Genomic DNA, 20084 nt, shown 5'->3' on the forward strand with positions numbered 1-20084 from the left:
TCAGAGCATTAGGTTGTGAGTTCTAATCTCCACTCTGCCATTGTCTTCACTTTGAAAAAAAGGCCCAACAGTAATATCTGTCGTCTATAATTCAGCCACTATGACTGATTAACCTAGAGGTAAAATGTTTCCTAGGTAGTTCGTAGTACATCAGCTGGTGTTTACCAACAAAATGCTGTCCTGCTGAGTTCCTGCGGGAGTTGCCATAAACAGAAACAGATAATACAGTTACATGTATGTTGGATTTGTTTTTCTGTTTTTCATTTACAAACACGTGTAGGGTGTGTTTTAAATACATATTTGTAAGAACCCATCATTCTGTATTCATACAAATATTAATGCATCTTTTGTTTCATTCTCATAGGTTAAAGTTGCCGTGAAAGGGGGGTCGTCTTTGAGTGCATAAAAATTATGGAAAATGAAACCTTTCAATTCATTTCAAATGATGGCGTATGCTGGAGAGACAAGAAGAAGGCGGAGTCATCAAGGATATGTTCTGATGATGAAGACGTGCTGCCGATGCTTATTAACGCGCAAGGCGCTACATCTCTCACTTTGTCATTCAAAGGCGAGAAAGAAGACACTAGGATAGCAATCAACGGGATCCCCACGGACCTGTCGCTGATCAAGGACCAAACAATGGACACGATGGAGACTGCTCTCTGCTCACTCATCGAACCATCCAGCCCAGATTATCTCCTCCAGTCTGATCAAAGCGAGAGCCAACCAAACATGCCAGGTAAAACTTGGCCCCAATCGGGCAAAGAGACGCATGTTCTTGTACCCGGTGTTCCGCCACCTGTCGTCAACGTGGAAGCGGTGCCCCAGCGGGCCGAGAACGGCTACTGCGGATTGAACGGTGATAACCGAGTCACATACGACACCAACGAACCACGGGATGACATCGATGGACGACCGCGTCAACGAGCGGTATGGGGAAAGAAAGTGGACTTTCTTCTCTCCGTCATCGGATTCACAGTCGATCTCGGAAACGTTTGGAGATTTCCGTACATTTGCTATAAAAACGGTGGAGGTAAGTCGATATACTACATTTCAAATGAACAAGTTCAGAACAGAGTAAAAATCAAGAAATTGTAATATAGCTCAAGTTCAAGTTTATTTTTCCATTTTCATCATATACATCAAATACATAAACATAATTATACAAAAACAAATCAAATATAATTACAAATCAACTTCAGATAAAAAAGATGTACAATAAAAATAACAATAGCTTGTATGCAAATGGGGGAATCCACTAAGAAGCACTGCTTGTAGAGCGTGGATCCCCTATCATTTTATATCAAAGAATTTTGATAATGAATACTAATTTTAAATATGCGATATAATAAAAGAGAGAAAATAAAATAAGTTGAGATAGAATGATAGAAATAACAAAAATAAATAATGAGTAATGGTGAAAAATAATAAGATGACAGTAATACACAAGCCATAAAATTGATGATAAGATGATAATTATGCTGTATATTGTTTTTCAAAATTGAAAGAGGTTAATAGTTTCCAAGCAAGACGTCCATGATAGTTAAAGCAAACACAAGTGATCATCGTAATAGTATATGATATTTTACCATTTTTGTAACGTCCACATCACATGGATAATTATTGTCAACTTTCGCATCGTGACGACCATGATGAAGCTTATTCTGAGAGTTTCAATAAATTCTTTTACACTTTAAAGTATGCAGCGCCGAGATCTTCTCAGGTTGTAGTAAAAGTCTTTACTAAATTATCACCCAAACACTGCCGAATAGTTGGATATTTGACCATATTTTTTTTTGCTCTAAGTGTTGTGTACATCTACTTTAGAATTCAGAGGTTTTGTATTGGCCTATCATGAATATCATTAAAAAAGAAAGAAACAAATGAAAAGTTAAGATATGCGGACGAAGTGCGATTGTACATTAGAATGAAAAATTCTGCTCTTAAAGTGATTGGTTAAAATTGGTTTGACTTTTAAAAATCTGAGCTAGAAGGTCACACTTGTCACCTGTGTCTGTGATATGTTACAAAAATGAAGCCCAGAAAAATTGCGTTCGAAAATAATTATTTAGTGCTTCAAAAATTGAAATATAAAGTGACCGGAAACACCATCTTAATTTCACCCCATACACTTATGTGTACTATTTAGGTGTCTATAAGACGCCTATTTACAAAATCGGGGTTTGCAACATATTTGCATTTTTTTTTGTCAGCTTCGAACTTAGGAAGATCAGTCGTCCCGGTTCATCATTTTCGACAAAGACCTCTCAGCTGTTCAAAGCGATTTCACGGGCGTTTTCAGTAGATTTTATATTTTGTAGAATCCGTTCCCGTTGCGATTTCGAAAACTCGCTAATCTCGTAGCATCTACCACGGTAATGTAGTCTTTGTTATACTCACTGATTAACTATTCGTTTTTATTGTTTAATTTGTTCTACTCTTTATTCGTATGCCATGGACACTCATCATGGGAACATCGTGGACACGTAAACTCCGTACTAATTGGAGCATTTACTCCCGCATTTACTGCTGTTAATGAGTGTTTTGATTTGTTTCTTTTTGCCCTTCGCATTCAACCTTACAATTCCCCCGACAGTAATTAATCCCAATTAAAATTGTACATGAATCTCGAACGTTTACTATCAAGGGCCTGCTCAGAAGTGCAATTGAAACGACTATAATCTTATAGAACAATCTGCCATGCGGATGGGCTTAATTGCAATCTCCGAGATCCAGGTTACTTATTTAAAGGACAAGAAAAAGTTTTTTTGAAGAAAAAAGAGAAAAATCCAACAACCGCAAATAATATCATCAAAATCTGAGGTAAATAAGTGATGATATTTTCAAGTTTTGCTTATTTTTCACATAACAGTAATATGCACAATTCATTGACATGCAATGAGACAATATGCAAATGATGGAACTAATAACATCACTTCCTCACTATTTCTTTTGTATTTTATTATATGAAATAATCGTATTTTCTCCTCATTGTCATGTGAGATGTCATATGAGAAAAGTTTAAATCCTCCCAGAAAATTACCATTGATTTAACATTTTATGGTCCAGTTAAGTTTGTCTTTAATGTCAAATCTGTAAAAATTTAATCTTTCATAATTTAAACAATAAAAAACAAAAGAATTGGCGAATAAGGGACATCACCGACTTCCTCATTTGCATGTCACTGAGTTGTGCATGTAACTGTTTTGTGAAAAATAAACAAAAATTTAAAATGTCATAAATTCCTTATTTGACATCCGATTTTGATGGAATTTTCATTGTTATGCTTGTTTGGTTTTTCTCTACTGATACAATTCAACATTTCTCTTGGGTGGTCTTGTCCTTTTAATAAAAAACAATCTTAATTTATCAAGCATAATCATATATAGCTTGTTGGAAACCAAAGTCCAAGTATGATTTATACCTATCTGGGTGGTGTTCATAAAGCTGTTTGTAAAGTTACGCACTTCAACTTTTCAACTTTACGAACGACTGGAACATGTTCTAATACATAAGTCAGCTATACATAGCTCCACATATCATATAACACAAGAAAGTGTCACCAGTCGTGTGTAAAGTCGTTCGTAACTTACGAACAGCTTTATGAAATGGGCCCCTGGCCAACGAAATTAACATTGTCGGTTTTGACATCCGTCTTCTGGCATCTTACACAAGTTACGTACATCAGAGATAGAATAATTACCATTACCATGTGCACACCAACGAAATCGACTCGAAATCACTCCAGTCCTGAGTTGTTTTTGTTGGTGTGGCTATATTTCGTTTAAAGTTTGTTAGGTGGGAATAGCGGATTATTAAGATTTTTTAAAGAAGTTTTCGTGCCGTGACGCAGAACACTTTCAAGAACATTAAAAACTGTATTGTCAAATTCATGACAAAGACCAAACATAAGTTTTTGTCGAAAATTGATGAATCAAAGCAGCAGTTTCGTCCCAGACTCCGTGCAAATGTCATATTTGCAATTTTCCTCAGCTCCAAAACTTTGGACGGAACTACCGTTCTGGATCTCAGATTTTTGACAAAGACGTCCCAGCTGTTCATTGTCATCTGACGGGCATAATTAGATACATTCGTCCTCCGTCGCGATGCGAAAAATCCCTACCAAGGATCCCTTTAGAGCTAATATATTTTATATACTTTTAAATCTCAGCGGTAATAAAGTATACATACAATAAATGTGAATATCATGCAAATAAATATGTATTTCACTGAAATTCTATTGGCTATTTTTGTAAAGTGCATTAAAAATAATTAAAAGCTTATAAATGCATCATATTTCGAAGTTAACTTTTTAGAAATTAAATTTCCTGTCAAACCATGCATGTTATAATTCCGTAGTTGAAAGATTTTTTTGTTAATGTTAGACGGTATACTCTACTAAGAATTCTGTAAGAAAAATAGTGTCGACTTTTACCAAAAATGTTTAAAGGATGTTTAATAATGTATGAGGTCTTCAGTATGCGTATAACCCGAAAATGGTATCGCTAAGAAAAAAAATATGGGCAATAAAACTAATGCAACGCAATTAAATAAAACATTTTTACTCTCAAATCATGTATACATGATTAGAGAGTAAAAATTGTTTTCGGGTTATACGCATACTGAAGACCTCATACATTATTTAAACATCCTTTAAACATTTTCGGTAAAAGTTGACACTATTTTTCTTACGAAATTCTTGGTAGATTATACCGTCTAACATAAACAAAAAATCTTTCAACTACGGAATTATAACATGGTTTGACAGGAAATTTAATTTCTAAAAAGTAAACTTCGAAATGTGATGCATTTATATACTTTAAATTATTTCAATGCACTTTACAAAAATAGCCAATATGATTTAAGTGAAATACATATTTATTTGCACGATATTCACATTTATTGTTTGTACACTTTATCCTTTATAGGGATTTTTCGCATCGCGACGGAGAACGAATGTATCTAAAAGGCCCGTCAGATGACAATGAACAGCAGAACGTGTTTGTCAAAAATTAATAAACCAGGGGCCCGTTGCAGAAAGAGTTAAAAATATATTTTAAACAATTCAAATGAAAATGGATCTTTTTTATGCATGCACGAATGAAGTGCAGCGTTTAAAATAAGATTTTTCGCATATCCCTCCATTTCTAACATTTGATTTACAATTCATTTACTATTCATATTGGTGCATTTCGAATTTATTTACCATTATTAAGTTGGATATATATAATTTTGTGTTGTAATTGTGTTAAACATAAACATCGATGAATTAAATCAAATAAATTTAGCTTGTAAGATACATTATGCCACCTTATACAGAGGCAGTGGAGCAAAAACGTGATTTTTTTTAATGGTTAGCCCCCGGCCCCCCCCCCCCCTCTAAAAACCGTTCCGCGGCCCCTGTTAAACCACCGATATGAAGCCATTCTGAATCATCTTTGCCGTTTTATCGTGTTTCCAGGTGCTTTTTTGGTGCCGTACGCCTTGATGGCAATCTTCGGCGGAGTTCCGTTCTTATACATGGAAATGGCCTTAGGACAGTTTCAAAGGACAGGGTGCATTACAGTCTGGCGCAGGATATGCCCTATCATGGAAGGTAAAGACATCCATCGGTGATGAGGAGGATGATGCTGCTGGTGATGATGAAGGACAAAGTGGTTATGGTGATGATGATGATTACAATAATGATGCGAAGTATACCATTTTTAAACATGGAAATGGCTTGAGGATAGTTAAAATAGCTCTGTGATAGGCTGGGGTGCACCTGCACCCTCCCGCTGAGGCAGAGGAGTTCCTACACTGGCAAGCAAAACGAATTTTGTACCCCTACTTTAGCTTTCAACGGCTGATTTCCCAAACTTTATTTCCACCTCCCCCAAGATGTGCACCCCTCCCATACCACTTTCGTTCCACCTCCCCATGCCCAAACCGGTGCCAGGTAAAAATGGCAGAGGTAAAAATGGCAGAGGTAATAATGGCAGAGGTAAAAATGGCAGAGGTAAAAATGGCAGAGGTAAAATGGCAGAGGTAATAATGGCAGAGGTAATAATGGCAGAGGTAATAAATGGCAGAGGTATAAATGGCAGAGGTAATAATGGCAGAGGTAAAAATGGCAGAGGTAAAATGGCAGACGTAATAATGGCAGAGGTAAAAATGGCAGAGGTAATAATGGCAGAGGTAAAAAATGACAGAGGTAATAATGGCAGATGTAAAAATGACAGAGGTAAGAATGGGAGAGGTAATCCAGGGGGGGGGGGAGGATGGCCAGTCATGCGTGACCAAAAAATGCGTTTAAAAAAAGGTGTGTGGGTTTTTTTAAATTTTAGACGCAGGCCGCGCGGCCGCGAGAACACTCGTTAGGGATATCGAAAACATTAATTAAACAAAAAGGGCGGTTTAGAAAGACTGCATCAATCACAGGGTCATTATTTAGGGGTCATATTCTGGCGAAACTTGTTTAGGGGGGTAATCTGGCACACAGAGAAAAACATCGTGTTGGGGGTGTCTGGAAATAATTTGGTCACGCATGTGTACAGTAATTGATATTACCCCCCCCCCCTCCCCGGGAGGTATTAATGGTAGAGGTAAAATGATGGAGTTAAAACTGGCAGAGATGGCAGAGGCAAAGATGACAGAGGTAAATATCATGACATGCTGCATCAACAAGGAAAAGACAGTTGGACTCCTATCGACGAAATGAGTATTATGAACTGATTAGATATTATTTGAATTTTCTCATCATTTTAGGTCAATACTTTATCGTGGATATGATTAAACTAAATCATTTTCATCCCAAAATGATTTCAATAAGTGAGTGATGAAAGGATTTATCTTGGCCAGTTCATTAGGTAGAACAGCACTTCATCACATACCAAACGGATTTTAATGTAAACAACAATGTGCGCTACCATTAACACACTAAATTTGACAAGTTCGGGATTTCTTCGAACCACTTGCATAACTTGATAACAGAAAAATAACAAAACGTTCTGTAATAAAATTAATTTTCCCATTTCAACATCATAATGGATCCGAATAGATGTTGATATCATACGTATATAGATTACGGTAAATGTATAATGATAGCAATTAGTGATAATTTTTTCAGAGCAATATCCTCATTGCAGCTTGTCCAAGTGAATGTCAGGTTCCTTAACTAGTTTCTATGGTAACGGTTACCGGATGAATTTGGAAATGTGTAGCGAATCGGGGATTTAAATTTATAGGCGTTTCTCAGGTACTATTCTATCGATATTTTTTGGAGGGGAAGTTCACCCTCAAATGATTTACGTAAAAATAGAAGAAAAAAATGAAGTGAAAGTTTGCAGAAACCAAATCAAGGATTAAGACAGTTATTAGAAGTTAGAGTTTTTGACCTGTTACGTCATATACGAGCAGCTAGGCCTACCCCGTATTTTATGCAACAAAATGTTTACTTTTCAATTTTTTAATCAGTGGTTCGTGATTGCTAAAAAAATATTTTAGGAACGGATGTGAAATGATTTGTATATTGATATACTTACGGTACAATAAAAAACGTTAATTTTTTTTTTTTTAAAGAAAATGACATTTCATTGATATTTTTTAGGACACCATATCTGGAAAAAAAAACTGCTCGAAATGACGTCACCATTAAAATTCTATAAGCTTTTTAAATCTTTGATGGATTCCCTAAAGCCCTCACCAATATCATTTAACAATTTTCTGGTATTTTTACAATGAACTTTATGTCAGATTGAATTTCCCCTTTAATGAATTAAGTACAATATTTGGGATCCAAAGTGTCCTTCAAATTTGAATATTAGAGGAACGATTTGCCATATGAGAAGGCCGTGAATGTAAGTCCAGGAAAAAAAGCAACCAACTCAAGTGTTTTCAATTCGGTGCAGATCAATATGATTTAAAATGATACCCTTTAGTCCCAGGGGGCGGGGGCACTTCCATTCACGAGTGGATACCATGCGTGACCATGGGGTCTCGAAAAGCACCCTAAACACGTAATTTCCATATTCTGAAAATGCACCCTTAAAGGGGAAGTTCACCCTGACAAAAAGTTTATTGTAAAAATAGCAGAAAAAATAATAAAAAATATTGCCGAAGGTTTGAGAAAAATTAATCAAATAATTAAAAGTTATTAGAATTTCAATTATTTGATTTGTGACGTCATATGCGAGCAGCATTTCTACATAGCGAATGGTAAAATTTCAATAAATGTCATTTTCTCAGAAAATTGAAAATGGTTTTCACTGTACCTTTTGTATATCAATAGACAAATCATTTTACACCCGATCATGAATAGAAAACAAAATTAAGTCATCAGGAACCATACAAAATTTGAAATTCATGCATTTTATATTACATAACACATGGGGCAGCTGCTCGTTTATGACGTCACATATCCAAAACTTTGAACTCTAATAACTTTCTTACTCTTTAACGGATTTTCCTCAAACCTTCACCAATATTTTTTACTATTTTTTCTACTATTTTTACAACAAAGTTTTCTTCAGGGTGAACTTCCCCTTTAACAAGTATTGGCGTGTGAAACCCTACCCTTAACAAGTATTGGAAACAAAACGATACTCTTGGCAAATATTCCCTGAAATGAACCCTAAACAAGTACAGGAATGTTTTATTGTTACAGGTCCTTCGGTCGTCGGCTTTCACTTATTTGGTTTAATACGACCCCACCTTCTACACCTCGCGCAAATCGGACTCTAAACACGAAGTGTTGGGGCAAAAAGGACATCCTTTATAAAACATTTTAATTTTGTTTTATCATCCCCGCAAATTCGACCCAAAACACGTAATTTTCCTAGCGAAATAGATACCCTTTTTTCATTATTTTTGTGTTTTTGACACCCTTATCACGTTACGTACGTAACGTGCCCTATCGTGAAAAGGACATCCTTTTTACGTGTTTTTTGGTCGCGCATGGTATCCACTCGTCAATGTAAGTGGCCCCCCCCCGGCCTTTAGTCCAACATTACAATTCTTATTTTCTTCTCAAAACCTTTCGTATTTAATCTACTGTACATTTTTACCTTTGCCATTTTTACCTCTGCCATTTTTACCTTTGCCATTTTTACCTCTGCCATTTTTACCTCTGCCATTTTTACCTCTGCCATTTTTACCTTTGCCATTTTTACCTTTGCCATTTTTACCTTTGCCATTTTTACCTCTGCCATTTTTACCTCTGCCATTTTTACCTCTGCCATTTTTACCTCTGCCATTTTTACCTTTGCCATTTTACCTCTGCCATTTTTACCTTTGCCATTTTTACCTTTGCCATTTTTACCTCTGCCATTTTTACCTCTGCCATTTTAACCTCTGCCATTTTTACCTCTGCCATTTTTACCTTTGCCATTTTTACCTCTGCCATTTTTACACCGAGCCGCCCAAACCAGCCTACGCCCTTTGTGGTGGTGATTAAGGTGATGGGTGGTGATGATGATGATGATTACAATAATGATGCGAAGTATACCATTTTTAAACATGGAAAGCTTTCGATTCTATGGACCACTCATTACTTTTATTTAAGCTTAATCAATATGGAATTCGAGGGATCGCGTTAGACTGGTTTAGGGATTATCTTTTAAATAGGGTTCAACATACATTTGTCCACGGTGTCTTATCTTCTTCATTAAATATTTCCGTTGGGGTACCGCAAGGATCAATTTTAGGCCCCTTGTTATTTCTTTTATATATAAACGACCTTTGTAAATCATCTAATTTGTTAACCTTTTATCAATTTGCTGATGACACAAGTATTTTTTATTCTTCTAAAGATTTAAGTAATACCATCCACATCCTGAACAATGAACTCCAAAATGTTTCCGACTGGTTAAAAGCAAATAAGTTGTCCCTGAATATAAATAAAACTAGATGCATCTATTTTCAAAAAAAATAAATCTTTAACACGAACCCATACTGACAAATCTAATAATAATAATTCAATTGACAACGATCGTATTCACATTTATATCGACAATAAACGTATCGAATTAAGTAATTCCATTAACTTTTTAGGTGTCACATTGGATAATCTTTTGAGTTTTAAGTACCATATGATAAATGTATTACATAAGATAAGTAGGAATACTGGTTTACTTTATAAACTTAAGCATAGTTTGCTTCATAAAAATCTGATAACTCTATACCATTCCTTAATTTTCCCTTATTTAAAATATTGCAATATTGTCTGGTCTACCAATGTAACCTCATATGAATTGGACTCAATATACAAAATTCAAAAGAAATGTTTAAGAATAATTACTAATTCCCATTACCTAGCACCATCCGCACCTTTATTTAAGAAATTGTCTTTACTTAATATATATGATATCAATAAACAAGAACTCGCAATATTTATGTATAAGTACAAGAAGAGGTTGTTACCCACTCCTTTTTCAGATCTTTTTCAATATAATAATCAAATTCATAACCATAATACCCGTTCTTCCAATAAATTTCATCTATGGTCTATCAAGTCTTGTCACGAAGCTAAATCATTAAGTTATGTAGGTCCCAAACAATGGAATGAGATTCCCCAAATAATATCTAATTCACAATTTATATCTTCCTTTAGAAAACAGTACAAAAATTTCTAGTGAATGATTATTAATTTTCGCAGTTGATATCAATACATTACTTGTACCCTATCTACCCCCCCCCCCTTTGATTCGTGTCTTTTTGTATTTTTTGTTGTTTTCTCTGTCCCTTTTCCTACATTGTATTTACTACAATGATATGATATTCTGGTTTTTCTTTTTCATTAATATTGTTGTCTTTTTACTATGTTTTGGCGATCCAGCCTTACAGGTTTCTGATAACCTTCATGGAAAGCCACGCAATGTATTATATTATCTAATCACATTATTTGATGTTTCTTTGTATTTTTATCCTATTTTGCGAAATAAAGATTGAATTGAATTGAAATTGAAATGGCTTGAGGATAGTTAAAATAGCTCTATGGTTGAAATAAAAATCAGGATGCAGTAAATGCCAAAGCAAGGAAAGTAAAAAAAAAGTCATGCGTGATGAGGAAGCCGATACTGCTGATGGTGGTGATGGTATTATGATTGTAATGGTGTTGATGTTGGTGATTGTGTCGATGGTAATGTTGGTGGTGGTTATAAAAAAAACGTTAAAGTTACCACGTGAATGTGATTTTTTGCATGGTCAGCCCCCCCCCCCCCCCCGCGCTTTCAGGAGCGGCCCTGTTTGACCACTCTTAAACTCGACAATGTTGATGCCACTTTTGTGAAAGATCTTATTCATCATATATTTATTTGATATTTTGAGTCAAGAGTTGTCATGAAGTCATGTTTTTCGACCCATCATTTCTACTAGGTATCGGATACGCAATCTGCATCATAAACTGTTATGTGGGATTCTTCTATTCTACCATTACTGCATGGTCTGTCTATTACTTGATCGCATCCTTCGCGACAACCCTCCCATGGACCAGCTGTGGCAACGCCTGGAATACCGAGCTTTGTGCAAACCCATTTGAAGGCAATTTCACCAACACGAGTGTAACGCCGGCCACGGAGTTCTTTCAGTGAGTTCATTAATGTTGTTGATCTTACCCTTATAATGACTATTTCATGAAAGTTGTCAGCATATGACAAGTTCATCATCCGACAACATGACAAGAGTACATAATGTGTACTCAATCAAATCCAAACAAAGACGACAATTTTTTTAAGAAAGGCCTCCAAGACCCTATTCCATGTTTAAAACTAAAAATATTGAGTTATTTCAGAGTGCTCTTTTAGGAGGAACGCTGTATTTTAAGAGATTTTCAGAAATGTTCACCGTTAGCGACACAAAGCTCATTCATTTTCCAGTACTTCATTCATAACCACATTCGTAAAAATTGTGTTGATGAATGTAGGATTTCATCAAATGTTATTATTTAAGCTCATTTTAGATGAATTTTAGTTTCATGTTATTTTCACCATTCTCAGACGTCAAGTTCTTGGATCTCACCTGTCTACCGGCATCAGTGACCTTGGTGGATTGAAATGGGAGCTGGCTCTGTGTCTTCTTCTCCTATTTACCATTGTCTATTTCAGTATTTGGAAAGGCATTAGGGCCTCAGGAAAGGTAGCATATAACACGTCATACTTATTGAAGTGCCTTAGTTTCAGGGCGTATCCAGCATTTATCGGAAGGGGGGGGGAGACATTAAAAGAATGGTCAAGTAAACAAACAAAAAGAAATCGATATGCTCGTGGGGAACATTTTTGGAAATGATTGACAAGCCCCCCCCCCCTCCCACAAAAATGATAATAATGATATAAAATAAGTAATTAAAATAAATAATAGATAAACATAGTGCAGGGGCCTCCATTTAATGTTTAACTTCCTATCCGAGGAACAGAGTGTTTTTCACTGTAACATATCCTACATCTATGGAACAGGGGAGAAACGTTTACACAACGCATCCTTCGGGCATCCGCCGGAGATGGACTCACACCCACTGAACCGACTGATTCAACTTCGATCAAAAATTAATGTACTATTGTTTCACACATGCTCTATCATATCTGTGCTCTATCATATCAGTGGAGGAGCCGTGGTGTAGTGGTTCTGACTCTCACCTTGTAAAAAGAGGGTCGTGTGTTCGAATCCCACCGCGGTCTGGCGTCCTTTGGCAAGGCGTTAATCCACAATTTGCCACTCTCGACCCAGGTGCTAAATGGGTACCCGGTATGTGAAAGTCATTGTAGCTTGTCCAGTATTGTGTGCGCCTCACAGGCGACTGACTGGAATACTCCCAGGGAGTGGAGGATGTGCACACATTGTGTGCGGGAATGACTGATTGAATCCGATGACCGGGGTAATAATATATCTGTAAAGCGCTTAGAAACGTCGTTCCGATGGATTAAGCGCTATATAAAAGCGGATTATTATTATATCTATGAATCAAGTTATCGAATATAGAGCGATCATAAATTAAAGAATGTATCAAGCTATCGAGCTATTTCGTGGGTGACTGATTGACCAACTTTGTTTTGTTGCGTGATTACTTTTGACCAATCATTGTAGTGCTATTTTTGTCGTGTGTTTTTTTTTTTTTTAAGATTGTATGGGTGACGGCTACACTACCGTATTTCTGTCTGGTCGTCCTTCTCATCCGGGGCATTACACTCGAAGGGTCTTCAATGGGCATTATCTACTATCTCAATCCCAAATGGCATCGTCTTCTCAATGCTCAGGTCGGTAACCTTTATACCTCCTCGGATGTTTCATTTACTTGTCGTTTTTTTTTTCTCACAAGCATGCTTTCTCGACTTTGACTTACAAATTGATAAACGGCAGCTTTTTTTTATTACTTTCAATATTTTGTTTATTTCACTTCACCATGCAAAACAAAAATGCAGCAAAAAAAATGTAGAGCTACATTGATAATAATACATTGTATAGGACCGAGCATGAACAAATATACTTTATACATTACCAGATCATTTTCCTTTTAACTTTTTCTTAGGTGTGGTTTGATGCAGCTGTACAAGTATTCTTCTCTCTCGGTCCAGGTTTTGGTGTGATTCTTGCTTTCTCCAGTTACAACAGACTCCATAATAATTGTTTCAGGTAAGTCATATTTACCCAACCGTTTAATATTAATGTTAATAGCATCAATTTCCCACTTATATATATATATACATGTATATAGATAGATAGATATACACATCGGAAAGAGGTTTTTAAAGCGCTGATCAGATTGCATTTAAGTGATATAGTGATTTCCTTGAAGTTTGAGACTATGCTCTGAATAATAAAGGGACATTTTTACGATTGAAACAATACGTAAACAAAACGTTTTTCATTCGTCCATGATAACAATTAAATTGAATACACACTAAAAGCTTATAGTGAACTGGGGTGAAATTCTATTTAATTGAGCATACCACTTGAATGATTAGATATGTATATGATTTATTATATATCATTTTAATGATTTCATCTAACGATTACTTGCGATGACCTGACAAGCATAATGGTTTATCATGAATCAAGGAAAATTGTGTTCATAATACTTCAGCGGTAAATAATTCGATCTCCGTATCTTGTTTTTTTCCAACCATACAGCTTCATTGAATCGGATTAAAATGTTGATACCATACAAATTATTCTATTTCTAGAAATTAATGGAAGGGTTTTCGCTTCTTTTTTCACAGGGATGCACTGATCACGAGTAGTATCAACTGCTTCACTAGTTTCATTGCTGGCTTCGCCATATTTTCTGTGCTGGGTTTCATGTCTGTTCAGCAGGGGCGAAGTATCGAGGACGTTACGCCGGAAGGTGATTAATCAACCGAGTAGGATCAACGAATACACGACACCACCTCTTTATAATAGACGAAACTGACAGAATAATAGTGATAATTACCGGAATTCCAGTAGAATTATTAAAAAAATGTCCTCGGGATATTGGTTTGTTTTTCAGTTAACATTGGTGAAATGTGGGCTTACGTCCATCTTAACTTCGACCAGCATTGTGTAGAGGTTCCGTTTTATAAAAATTCTTATTCAATTATCTAAAGAAAATTAGTGCCTATATACTTACATTTACTTTACTAGCAGATTTGGGCTTTAGCATTGGCAGCGATGACGTGTTAATACCACTGATCTCTCCACTAACTAGTGGAGAGATCATTGGTTTTTGGAACTGTAGTTTCTTCGTCGTGCTCTTTCTCTCTCTTTACAAATTAGATTATGATTATGAAACATAGCATAGGCTACAATGTTAATATTTCATATGTTTCTTTTCTTTAATGTTTTTTGTTGAATGTTTGGTAAATCATTTTGTTCTTTATATGCCTACATTGCTAAAACCAAGAAAACATCGAATAAAAAAAAACATTCAGATAAATGGTCACAGTCATGTTTGTTTCTAAACCTACAAAATATATATTTTACTTGGTGTAACGGAAATAGATGCATGTTGTTTATTTAGAACCACTTCAGGCTTAAATGTTTATTTATTCTTAATTGTGATCAGGACCTGGACTTATTTACATCGCTATCCCTGAGGCTATTAGTCAGTTACCTGGTTCAACATGGTGGGCTATTATCTTCTTCATAATGATCATATCATTAGGCCTTGATAGCACCGTAAGTATTTGCCTTATTTCTGCGTAGTCGTACTTTACTTCGTGATAGCACAATCATTTTTCTAAAACTGTACCTTGCCAATCATTTGAATGACTAAAATTGTAATTATGGTTTCAGTTCCAGAGGTGGCATTGCAGATTGGCAGGGGCGGTGGCCTCCCATTGACAAAAACGACGAGGAAAAAATGAAGAAAAATCTGAGAAAAAAAAGGGAATAAGGAAGAGCAAAGAAGTATAGGTTGGGAATTTGTGGTCCCCCTTCGATTGAATAATAACCCCCCCCCCACTTCCCACTACTCTGGTGGCGCCCATACTACCTTTATCAACTGCTGGGAATGATTGCTTGAATGGTTTATTTTATACTAGGTCTAGATGAATATGATTTTCTTTTTATTGTTCTTGCAGTTCGGTGGATTAGAGTCTATCGTTACAGCTTGGTGTGATCGGAATCCGAAGACTATCGGCAAACATCGGGAGATCTTCGTATTAGGCGTCGTGTGTTTTATCTTTCTCGGCTCACTTACAACAGTGACTTACGTAAGTTTTCTAACCATGGTCGAAGCATGGAGCTATTAAGTTCTCCTGACAAAGTAGTATTGCTTAATTAGATTATTTAGATCGAATGTTTATTGAACATTTTTCAGCGTGATCTTGTAGGGTTCGCTGGTTCACCCCTCCCTTTAGGAAACAACCTGTATACATCTCTCCTAAACTCTCATAGGCCACAAAAACCTTGACTAGGATTTTTTAAAAAGGCAAAATGATACATCCGGGTTGTCCGCAAGGATGCATTTGAAACCTGAACATTGGGATGCAGGTGAATATTATTTTTTATAAATATAATTTATAAAAGTTAAATGTAGGAGTTGATATACAGGTGTAACTGCCATCCTACCCCTACCTCCAAGGCTATCACAACAGCTACAGTTTTATCTTGAACAAATTATTTCATGTATTGGACACGACATACAAGAAAATATCAGTTGAATTACCGAAAATATGATGATAAAATTACCAAATAATTATCCAATAGAATGTTCAGTTTTCGGCGAAAGCTCATGATAAGGGCACCTCACACCAAACATCCTTGAATTCTCTTTATCTTTTATCACTCAGGGCGGCGAATATGTATATCAGTTATTAGAGGGTTATGGTGCCTCAACCACCCTCCTTCTTGTCGTTGTTTTCGAAGCTATTTCAGTCACGTGGTTCTACGGACTTAGTAACTTTACCAGTGACATCCGCACGATGTTAGGCCGAACTCCCAGCGTCTACTGGCAACTGTGTTGGAGTATTCTTAGTCCGGCCGTGCTCCTCGTGAGTATCCTCTTTTCTTTTCTTTTTTCGCTTTTATTCTTTTCTTTTTTTTAACTTATGCCTGGATTTATTGTAGCGCAGTCCCTTCATTGATCAAAAAATGAATTTTCTTAGAAGCACTGTTGTCCACTAAAAAGATAAAGTTTGCTTGAGGTTAGTTTGATTTCTTTAATGCAATCAAGGTAGCCATATCATATTTTTTCTAAGAAGGAATTGTAGGGTTTCTCTAAAGTAGGGATTCAATTAGAAAAGTTATGGACGGATGAAAAAAAAAGTTTTTAGATAAGAAAATGATAAAAATAGTAACTATTATGGTAATGATAAGAAGAAGAAGAAAACACGTCTGTTTGACGTGGTGGTTCGCTCACAATTTTAAAAATCAGTTTTACCTGATAAGCCATATCTGACTCAAAAAAGGTTTTTGGCTCATTACGCCACTGCTAGAAGAGACATCAAAAGTAGACAAACAACTACAGACATTTTGAAAGGATATGGAAAATATACTATAATAAGCATATAAATAGGTTTGTAAACAAGCCTTGAGGGAACCAAATATGGAAGCGTCTTTTAAAATAAAAACACAATGAAGGAGAACTAGGAAATTAAAAAAGGAAAAGATTATAAAGAGATGGAGAAAAATAAGGAAAATTATTTTAAGAGTGTGTTTCCTTATTTTTCTGCATAACGACATTTAATTTCTTTTCTTGTTTTTAACCAGAGTTTTCTATCTAGTGGATCTGAATTGGGAGGACATTCATACATACGTATGGATAATTTTGACTAAATTTTCGATAATACTTACATTGAAGGAATTTATCAAGATTATCATTACAAACGTCGTTCTGAACTCACTATAAATACACATTTATAGCCGACTAAAATAAAATATCATATATAAAATATCATATAAGAAAAATAGCAACTCACTTAAGGCAAGGGAAAGCAAAATAGTAAACAAGTGTTAGCTTCAACCTGATTCTCTGAATAACGGTTGCGGAAAGAGAAAAAGCAAATATCAAGTACTAAATAATATTGGATATAATTAGAAAAAACAAATGATAATAATCGTAATTCGCATTTTATTACATAATACTTAATATTCATATTTTGTCTATATCTAGCATCCTTCCCTGTTATTTATGTGCAATAAATGAGAATCATGGTACAAAATACAGGTAGATCTGTAACACATTAAAAAGAGAACAATATAATGAGATGAGAATGTGAATGATCATTATGAAAGAAACAAAAGAATTCCTTTTAATCTTTCGTTTGGTTGTTGACGTTACCGAGACACAACCTAGTGCGATAATTGATAATTCATTATTATTTGTTTAAATCATGAACAGGATGCATATCTCGAACTTATGAAGCTCGAAACGCGAGATAAATAACAGTGTATGTTGACCAGTTCAGGCGCCATGTAATTCTTCTGAACAAGATATGTATCATTCATTTTCCCTTACCCATTTTCTCTTCTTTTTTCCCTCTTATTTTGGCTCCGCCAATGGGGGGGGGTACTACCGCTTTGGCCCCAGCATCCGCCAATACAGGAATATACCATTTGAGCATTTCAGTCTGTGCGAGAACCATCGGGGTTTAATCAAAGTATAGTGTTCCAAGGCCTTGTTGAATATTTTTAAGGGTGTCAATAACTTAACATTAGTTTCTTTAATTCAGATTCTTCATTGTTTTGAAAATCTGTATTTATTCTCTTTGTTTTCCCTGGTAGTTCGTTATGGTATTTGGATTGGCTATGTATCAACCTTTGACTGGAAACCAAGGAGAACGCTTTCCTGCCTGGTCCATAGGCATCGGATGGTGTCTCACCGTATCTACCATGGCTTGTGTGCCAGTCTTCGCTCTCTACAAGTTCATCGTCACACCGGGAACTCTGAAGGAGGTATGTACAGACCAAATGATGCTTACTCAAATGCAAATTAGCGCTGCAGAACCCGGGGGGGGGGGCACTTACATTGACGACTAGTGGATACCAATGCGCGACCAAAAAAAAAAAAACGCGTAAAAAGGATGTCTTTTGCAAGATAGGGCACGTTACGTTCGTAACGTGATAAGGTTGTCAAAACACCAAAATATTGAAAAAGGTGTATCTATTTCGCTAGGAAAGCTACGTGTTTAGGGTAAAATTTGCAGGGATGATGAAACAAAATTAAAATGTTTTACAGAGGACGTCTTTTTTGTAACAAAATTACGTGTTTAGAGTCCGATTTGTGCGAGGTGTGGGGCTGTACCAAACCAAGTGATGTGTAAAGGTAAAACCGACGACCTAACGTTAAAATATCGCTGTACTTGTTTAGGGGTTCATTTCATAACTACTTGCCAAGAGTATCGTTTTGTTTCCAATACTTGTTAAGGGTAGGGTTTCACACGCCAATACTTGTTAAGGGGTACATTTTCAGAATATGGAAAATACGTGTTTAGGGTGCTTTTCGAGACCCCATGGTCGCGCATGGTATCCACTCGTCAATGGAACTGCCCCCCCCCCCTCCGGGCTGCAGAATAACCACCGCCCCCATATGACTCTCCAAAAAGGTCAAAAAATACTAAAGGAGAAAAAGAGACATAAAAAATAACATGAGAAAAGGAGGAGAAAGAGGAAGCAAAAGGAAGAAAAAAATGTAAAAAGAGGTCTGAGTCGTGTTACCCAACGTTACCTTTGTTATTAAATTGGAAAAAATGACATCTCTTGAGCGTAGGCTTATTTGAGTACCGGCTTAAATACCGTTCTCATTCACAGCCATTTGTCTTAAACGTGACGCCCAAGACCGTTGTCAACTCGGGATTTTTGTCCCAGGCTTTATGGGGGTGTGTATATCTACAACAATATTTTATGCAAGTGAGTGGTAGACTGAAGCAACCGACTTGATCACGAGGGTATCTTTATTCATATACTTAATTTGAAGGATCAAAATTTTTTTATTGACTTTTTGTGAAAATTTGTAAATATGTTTTGGGATTGCTATATAGGGGCCCCGTTGCGTACGGTTTTGCTTGAACCATAAATATAATTATACATGTTACTCCCATTTAAATCTATTTTGCCATATTTTCTTTTCCTCCACTTCAGAGAATTCGAAGGTTAACTTCTCCCGAGGAGCATCCGGATCATAAAACATCGTTTGATAGCTCATCTGTCGTCAGCGTGTAAACATGGTGAAGGTTACACTTCGTAATTCCGAAGGTTCTTTATTGCGAAGTTTCGTAATTCCGAAACACGTAAATTGCCTATACCTCGATGTTCGTTAATCCGAAAACGTAAAAGGGTTCGTTCATCCGAACATTTGTGGCGCTATTTCGAAGGTTCGATAATCCGAAAACGAAATAAGGTTCGATGTTCCGAAGGTTCGTTAATCCGAAAACGAAATAAGGTTCGTTGTTCCGAAGGTTCGTTAGTCCGAAAACGAAATAAGGTTCGTTAATCATTTAGTTTTCGGACTAACGAACCTTCGGAATTACGAACCTCATTTCGTTTTCGGACCAACGAACCTTCGGAATTACGAACCTTCGGAAATACGAACTGTCGGAATAACGAACCTTCGGAATAACGAAGCTTCGGAATTACGAATGTATGCGCATGTTGAAGATTCACTTTTCATCAGCCTATATTGAAATCAAGGCATC

General features: G+C 36.1%; 1 protein-coding gene across 1 annotated transcript; it reads left to right on the forward strand.

The window, feature by feature from the left end:
• The first annotated feature begins 546 nt into the window (after window positions 1-546).
• Window positions 547-19658, forward strand: LOC121408661 (sodium-dependent serotonin transporter-like). Its single transcript, XM_041600201.1, has 12 exons — window positions 547-1033; window positions 5462-5596; window positions 11353-11563; window positions 11973-12111; window positions 13092-13226; window positions 13499-13602; window positions 14190-14314; window positions 15014-15126; window positions 15531-15662; window positions 16242-16442; window positions 18175-18345; window positions 19531-19658. Exons 1-12 carry the CDS (start codon window positions 640-642, stop codon window positions 19609-19611), a joined length of 1941 nt encoding a protein of 646 aa, XP_041456135.1. The 5' UTR covers window positions 547-639; the 3' UTR covers window positions 19612-19658.
• The last annotated feature ends 426 nt before the right edge of the window (window positions 19659-20084 follow it).

This window comes from Lytechinus variegatus, chromosome 2, assembly GCF_018143015.1.
Source record: "Lytechinus variegatus isolate NC3 chromosome 2, Lvar_3.0, whole genome shotgun sequence".
NCBI lineage: Eukaryota > Metazoa > Echinodermata > Echinoidea > Temnopleuroida > Toxopneustidae > Lytechinus > Lytechinus variegatus.